The 8,253-nt window shown below is 46.3% G+C and overlaps 1 protein-coding gene across 1 annotated transcript; it reads left to right on the forward strand.

Annotated features, from left to right (window-relative positions):
* The first annotated feature begins 829 nt into the window (after nt 1-829).
* LOC141164691 (E3 ubiquitin/ISG15 ligase TRIM25-like) lies at nt 830-3,365 on the forward strand. The gene has a single exon (XM_073650177.1). It carries the CDS (start codon nt 863-865, stop codon nt 2,474-2,476), a length of 1,614 nt encoding a protein of 537 aa, XP_073506278.1. The 5' UTR covers nt 830-862; the 3' UTR covers nt 2,477-3,365.
* Nucleotides 3,366-8,253: the final 4,888 nt, after the last annotated feature.

Below are 8,253 nucleotides of genomic sequence, written 5' to 3' on the forward strand. Positions count from 1 at the left end.
GTGGTGGCCAGCATACTGTGTGGGGTTACGCTATGTGTAGAGGCTATGAGGGATCATACTTTGTGTAGTTGGTATTTGAGGATCATCATACTATGTATGGGTGCTGTTGGGTCCATCATATTGAGTGTGGGTGACATCATACAGTGTGGGGTGGAGGGCTGTGGGGGCCATCATACTATGTGTGTGTGGGGGGGGGCTGTGAGGATAATCATACCATGTATGGAAGCTGTGTGGACCATCATACTGAGTGTAGGTGGGACATCATATAGTTTCGGGTGGGCGCCAAGATACCATGTATGGGGGTCTGTGTAGACCATCATACCATGTGGGAGGACTTTTGAGGGCGATCATACCATGTATGGGAGTTGTGGGGGCTACCATACTGAGTGTGTGCGCATCATACAGTGTGGAAGAGGCGGGGACTGTGGGGGCCATCATACTATGGGGGGTATGGAGTCTACTATACTGTGTTGGGGCTGTGGGGTTCATCATAATGTGCTGGGGGGCTGTGGGAGTATTATATACTCTGGTGGGCTGTGGGAATATTATACTGTATGGGAGGTTGTGGGGGCCATCATACTGTGTGTGAGGCTGTGTGTGGGGAGGTGTGGGAATCATACTGTGTATATAGGGGCTGTAAGGATCATCATACAATGTGTTAGGCAGGTGCCCCACACTCCACACACTAAATAGCAATTGATATCTATGTTCTATTTCCTCAAATATTGTAAGTATTCAGTAACAGATGTATTGTAACTGATCATGAGCTATTCAGCCCTGCACTATGAACCCAATATAAACCCGCCCTTTGCTTCAGAGCAACAGAGAATTGTAGTTTCGTTTCTCTCTTCCTCTGTCAGCCATGGCGTCTGCTTATCTGAGGGACGAGCTGCTCTGCTCCATCTGTCTGAGCACTTATACAGATCCTGTAATGCTGAGATGTGGACACAACTTCTGCCGGGTCTGTATTGATCGTGTGCTGGATACACAGGACGAGTCTGGAGTTTATTCCTGTCCTGAATGCAGAGAAGAGTTTCAGGAGCGGCCGGCGCTGATGAGGAACATAAATCTTCATAATGTCGCAGAACGTTTCCTGATTACTCAGCAAGAACAAGAGGAGATCACCGGGATCTGCTGCACTTACTGTGTGGACTCTCCTGTACCTGCTGTTAGATCCTGTCTACACTGTGAGGCTTCTCTGTGTGATAAACACCTGAGGTCTCACAGCAAATCACCAGAACACGTCTTATCTGATCCCAGCACTTCTCTGGAGAAAAGGAAATGTTCTGTCCATAAGAAGATCCTGGAATATTACTGCACTGAGGACGCTGCTTGTATCTGTGTGTCCTGCAGTTTGGCCGGAGAACATCGGGGACATCGGGTGGAGCTGCTGGATGAGGCATCTCAGAAGAAGGAGAAACTGAGAAATGTTCTGCAGAAACTGATCACAAAGAGAGAGGAGACTGAGGAAAGAGTCCGGAATATGGAGGAGCGCAGGAGAAAAGCTCAAGAAAAAGCAGCTGGAGAAGCCGAGAGAGTCACTGCCCTGTGTACAGACATCAGGAGACGGGTGGACGACCTGGAGAAGAAGGTCCTGAGTGAGATCTCCAGGCAGGAAAAGGAAGAGTCCCTGTCACTGTCTGCTCTGATCCATCAGCTGGAGATAAAGAAGGACGAGCTGTCCAGGAAGATGAGACACATTGAGGAGCTGTGTAACATGACGGATCCACTGACTGTCTTACAGGAATCAGACACCGGTGACTTGTGTGATCCTGAGGAGGAGGGAGGTGATGAGGACACAGGGGGACATGATAAACAGCCCCATGATGGAGATGACCTGGATGTGGCTGTGATCTCACACACATTACACACATTATGTGAGGTAATATCAGGTATAAGGAGCGGGATCTATGTGGAGGGTCCTGCAGACATATTACTGGATGTAAACACAGCTGATAATAATCTCCTTATATCAGACGACCTGAAAACTGCAACCTGGACAAAAAAGGAGCAGAAACGTCCAGAAACAGCAGAGAGATTCCAGTATAATCAGGTGATGAGCAGGAGGGGATTTACCTCAGGACAACATTACTGGGATGTGGAGGGCAGAAGATCAGGTGGTTGGAGTGTAGGAATGTGTTATCCCAGTATAGACAGGAGGGGTGATGGGTCATACATTGGAGATAATAACAAGTCCTGGAGTTTGTGGAGATATAATAATCAGTATTTAGTGAGACATGACAGTAAAGAGATCCGGTTACCTGACAAGATCTCCAGTGATAGAGTCAGGATATATCTGGATTATGAGGCCGGGAAGTTGTCCTTTTATGAGCTGTGTGACCCCATCAGACACTTACACACTTTCACTGCTACCTTCTCCGAGCCCCTTCATGCTGCATTATGTGTATGGCATTGTTCTATAAAGATATTAGGGGGAAGTAGACAGGGTGACAGAAACCAAACTTTTGATTGCTGAATCATTTGACCAATGGCATTGAATAAGAAGGTGGGATATAGCTGATCTCTACATGGCAGCTGTCTGTATAAATAGATCAAATGTTTGTACAATCCTGTCTGTAGGTATCTGGTGATTGCTCTCTAGGTGCAACTGTATACTGGGTATAATAATGTGTAATCCCTGTGTAACATTCATAGGTGGATTATGATGATGGCAATCTGGGCTACCGCCCGGGGCTCCGGGGGGTACCATGATCCAAAAAGGAATTGCCCCCATTATAATCCATACGGGGGCCCGCTGCAGCTGCAGTTAGTCTAAATGATGTTGGTCGCGCCCTGCCATGTTAAGTCTGGCAAAACGTAGACAGCATACAGAGAGCAGGCGTGTCTACCTAAGCCACGCCTACCGTCTCCGCCGGGGAGGAGCTTCTAATGGCACCACAACTGGCTAAATTGTTTGTGTGGAGAAGCTGCGCCTGCAGATGTATTTCACTGTGATATTTTCATGTGCTATATAAATACATTATGCAAGCAACATTTCCAAGGTGGAGGGGTATTTGCCCCGTGTAGTTTCAATCACACTTCCACCTCCCACATTTTATCCACAACAATAATGGCCTTTTACCGTTTACCAATAATAGCCTTTTACCTGGCGCCACTGAAAATTCGACTTCTGTGTATTTATACCACTGTAACTATTTCATGCTCTGCAGTCTCACATAATGAATGCAACCTTATCTTAGGAAATAAGCAAACACTTTAAAAGGGAGCCTGACGAGTAAAAACAAAACGCTATTAACATGCAGATATGAGGTTAATCTGCAGGTTAATAATGTTCTGAAGCAGTGTGGCCACTGCACTGAGAGCCCCGCTGCCTGGAGTAAATAAACGTTATTCCTCTCTGTAGCCTCGGGCTTTCAGTCATAGAGGTGCGGCCGGGGTGACTTCAGTATCCACTCAATCTATAGTGAGCGGCGGCTGCAGCCTCATCCCCGCCACTGAGTGACAGCTGACTCAGCTTTCAGTCAGGGCAGAGATGTGGTTACAGCCGCCGCTCCCTATGCATTGAGCGGATACTGAAGTCACACCGGCCGCACCTCTATGACTGAAAGGCTAGGGTCACACGAGCATACTTAACCCCTTCACAGCATGTGCCATATATCTACGGCGCATGTCGTGTCTTCCCCTTTGGCGCTGAGCCTGCACCTTTTTAGGCACATGACAGCAATAAAATGCAATAACAGGTGATCTAGTAAAGCTGTCTCTCAGCTTCTAGGGGAGAAAATGGAAAAAGGAACGGCGCAGATCTAAGTGCAGTATATTTTAGGATTTGTAAATAAGGGTGAGGTAACTGAAAACTGCTCACCTTTAAGTAATCTTGAGGTTTAACGTTTAGTAGTGGTGGACTCTTGTGGCTTGCAGCACGCTTTACCGGAAGGATCAGGTCCTCATGTTGAAAGATCCTGTTTGCTCAGTAGATCGGTTCGATAAATTCCGGTTTGTATATCGCGGCGCTTCCAAATAGGGCCCAGTGGATATTTTCATTCAGAATTTATTGGTTAGAATATAAAATAGCATTTGCTATTTTATATTCTAACCAATAAATTCTGAATGAAAATATCCACTGGGCCCAATAACAGGTGATCAAAACATCGTATCTACACCAAAATGATATCAATAAAAACGTCAGCTCTGCAAAAAAAAAAAAGCCCTCACTCAGCCCCAGATCACGAAAAATGGAGACACTACGGGTCTCGGAAAATGGCACTTTTTTTTTTTTAAATAACAAACTTTGGATTTTTTTTTCACCACTTAAATAAAAACCTATACATGTTTGGTATCGGTGAACTCGTAATGACCGGTAGAATCATACTGGCAGGTCAGTTTTAGCATTTAGTGAACATGGTAAAAAAAAACCAATTGTGGAATTGCACTTTTTTTGCAATTTCACCACACTTTGAACTTTTTTCCCCATTTTCCAGTACACGATATGGCAAAACTAATGGTGTCGCTCAAAAGTACAATTTGTCTTGCAAAAAATCAAGCCCTCACACGGCCATATTGACAGAAAAATAAAACAGTTATGGCTCCGGGAAGAAAGGGAGCAAAAAACGAAAATGGGAAATCAGAAAATGGCCGCACCGTGAAAGAGTTAAAAAAAAAATCGGTCCCATTTGATCATTTACAGGACCATTAACAGTTGTCTATGTTACAGAATTGCAATGTATCCGTAAAAATTGGATGCCATTCTGATGATCCGTATGGCATCCAATTTTTTTTTCTCGCACTGTCCAATTTCTGAGTGAAATCACAGCAGGCTGCGATTTAGTTCTCACACCAAACACAGCTGCTAAAGACAAAAACTCAGATCTGTACGGCCTGCACATAACCCCTTTAATTAATTATTTTTCCTTTTTAATTGTTATAATTGTTAGATTTATTTTCCTGTCTGATAATAAACTTTTACAAACTAAGAGCTTGTTTAGTTTCTTAGTTATTGGGTTTAATTATTGAGTTTGATTATTGGATTATTGGGTATAAAATGCCTTGTAAATATGAAACTAGATGCAATATAAGGCTGCGTGCACACGATGCGTTTTTCACGCATCAAAAACGCATGGTAATCCGCACCCCATGGTCCCCAATGGCATTCCGCAATGTCAATGCACATGCTGCGGATTTTTCCGCAGCGTTTCTTTAGCACTCATAAATCCGCAGCATGTTCATTAATTTTGCGGAAGCGCAGCGGAAGTGCCGCCATTGACTTGCATTGAGACGAATAGAATCCGTGACTGTACATTTGTACACGCGGATAATATGCGTTTCAATGTGCGTATGGTACCCAAGTCTGGAGGAGAGAAGACTCTCATCCAGACCTGGGTACCATTGTACCTGTAAAAAAAAGAATAAAATAATAAATAAAGTTATATTCACCTGTCCGGCGGCCCCTGCAGCGCTTCTCCTTCCAGGACCTGAGATGACGTTGCGGTCATGTGACCGCAGGCTGTCTCGCGAGATGCCGGCAACCCGGAAGGAGCGAGACAACACACGCGGCGGGGGATCGGTAAGTATAGCTTTATTTTTTTATTTTTACGGTCACACTGTATAAATCCATGCCTTTTGCATGGATTTATACAGTGTGACCTAGTTGTCAAGCACTTTCCAAGTGATGCTATCGCCTGGAAAGTGCTTGTCAGTCCGCATGCGGAAACACATGCGTTAACGCATGTGGATACGCATGTGAATCCGCATGTATTCTGCCAGGGAGATGCAGAAATGCTGCAGAAATTTTCTGCTTCATTTCTGCATCGTGGGCACATAGCCTTAGGATTAGCAGATAATTTGAAGGTGAAATTAGCATCTGGTGTTTTCAATCAATGGGATGACAGTCAGGTGTGAGTGGGTGACCTGTTTTAAATAAAGTACAAGGATCTGTTCAAGAAATATAGAAAATATGACCTGCTTCATTCTTAATTATTCATTTTTCTCCAAGGTTGGTAGATATTGGTTGGTTTTCTCATAAATTATATTTTTGCCGCCTAACAGGTTTCATCTACTTATTTAAATCTAGTTCTGCAGGTTTTATGTACTTGGGTAAGTTGCTGTACTTGTTATATATTTCCAGGAATTTCATCAATGAGGGTTGGGTAAGCTCAACAAATATAAGTGCCTCTCCCCCATTCAATAAACTTCATCACATTAGTTGGGTCACAATGTTAAACATTACACTCCTAAATTATCCACCACTAAATTAATATAAACTTGCATGTATTTTGCTGAACATTGTTTGACAGACAGTTAAACATTGTAGCGCTATTATATTCTTACGTGAGACACCATAAAATGGAACCTGTCAGTGTGGCGCCCTGCTGCGCACTGGTGCCACAGAACCCAGAAGGGTGCATGGATGGACTTCTCCACAAGAGGCCCTCACACATTCACACACCTCCACCCTAACACCTCAGACCACCAGAGGGAGCCCGTTAGGGATATATAAAGGGAAGGTGGAGCCAGGCAGCTCAGTTTAAGTTTAGTTTGGAGCTCAGTGAGAGTTCAGTCTGTGAGCAGAGAGCGTGCTGACGCTCAGAGAGCAGCGAAGAGCAGCACGCTGCTGCGGTGCTTAGGCGAGCCAAGGCCTACAGCACGAGGTGAAGCCTAGTGAGGGCCCTGAGTGTGGCCGAAGGCAAGAGGATAAGGAAGAAGTAGAGAGGGGGCAGAGGAGCATACCAGGCTCACCCCGAGATATATACCGGACACCGGGTCTGCGTCTACGGGGTTCCTTTATACCAAGTAGGGACCACCGGAACCCCTGGAGGACTACAGGTCCCAGGTTTACCAAACGCTGACTACAGTACCAGGGCTAGGAGTCACAGAGGCCCCAGCGTCCAGGGAGAGTGATCTCCAAGAGAAGGCTCTACCACCAGGTCAGCAAGTGCAAGGAGAGAGACAGTAACCAAGCTAGGCCTAGCTCCAGGCAGGTCAGAAGCTTAGCAAGAGGAAGCAACGGATCCGGAGGCCCTACACCCGCTCACTGGGGAGAGTCCAAAAGTGCACCCTTCGTCCGGAGTACCCTGGACCGTGCCTGCAGCATCACCAGTAAAGGTACTGAAGCTTACCCCCGTGTGAGTGTCCGTCTTTCCTCCGGGACCGTCCTGACGTCTCTCACCAGCATCCACCATCTACCCCTACACTGCCCTGGAGCGAGCTCTACCTGTGGAGAGCCACACCATCCCTGCTGCCGTAACACCAGCTCCAGAGGACAGCTCCGCAGCGGCGGCTCCCCTTTAGCCGCATTCCACAGGTGGCGTCATAAACTCTTTTACAAAATCCCCTATAAATAATACCCCCTTTTTATTGACCGCCCTGGGTCACGGACCGGGCCAGCCACCGTGATATCACCCCCAGCATCTAACGGCCCGTCACCAGGTACCCCACGGCCCAGGGGTGCGTGTCATCAGCAGGTTTTGGACCTTAAACTAACGTTAGTGGTGTAAAGATCCTGTAATGTTTTATGACCTCCATATCTTTCTTTTATAAGTCTGTGCCTCCATTTTATAGAAATTCATCAACAAATTTTCATGCAAATGAGCCGCGAGTGTAGTGGCCTAATCCCCTGCACTTACAGCTCTTCGGCCTCTCTTCCTCTCTCTCCGCTCACCATGCAGCCATACAATGCAGCCAACCTCCTCGACCTGACATCTTGATTTCACTGGTATCTGCATCCTCAGGATGTTGATACTGGTGAATGGAATTCTGGAAGCGGGAGCCACTGGCTCCTTATTCCACGATTCAGCCTGGGCGACTGAGAATCAGACAGCACACGCGACAATGTCACTAGATCGCGTCTGCTGTGCGGAGCATCAGTGTGCACACAGCAAAGATGGGAGCACTGCCCCGGGGAAACGGGAGTAAAGTGAGTGTTTGTTTTCTTCTTTTTTTTCAATTGTCAGTCACTTGCTGGGTGAGAACATTATACTGTGTGAGAGCACCTTACTATTTGGGGACTGTGGTGGCCATCATACTGTGTTGGAGAAGATGGCTAAGTGTGGGGTATCATACTGTGTATAGGAGTGCTGTGAGGACCATCATACTATGTGTGAAGGGCTTTGAGGACCATCATACCATGCAGGTGGGGAGGCCGTGGGGACTACCATAATGAGTGTGGGGACATTATACAGTGTGTGTGCGTGAAGGGTTGTTGGCTAGCATCATAATACTGTGGGAGCTGTGAGAACCATCATACCATGTGTGGAAGGCTGTGGGGGCCATCATACAGAGTGTGGGGACATCATGCAG

This window comes from Phyllobates terribilis, unplaced genomic scaffold (assembly GCF_046119375.1).
Source record: "Phyllobates terribilis strain yellow unplaced genomic scaffold, ASM4611937v1 Scaffold_10__3_contigs__length_209671492, whole genome shotgun sequence".
In the NCBI taxonomy this organism is placed as follows: Eukaryota; Metazoa; Chordata; class Amphibia; order Anura; family Dendrobatidae; genus Phyllobates; species Phyllobates terribilis.

Excerpts from the sequence above, each read along its gene's own strand:
- LOC141164691 (XM_073650177.1), top strand. The coding sequence starts at position 863 with ATGGCGTCTGCTTATCTGAGGGACGAGCTGCTCTGCTCCATCTGTCTG.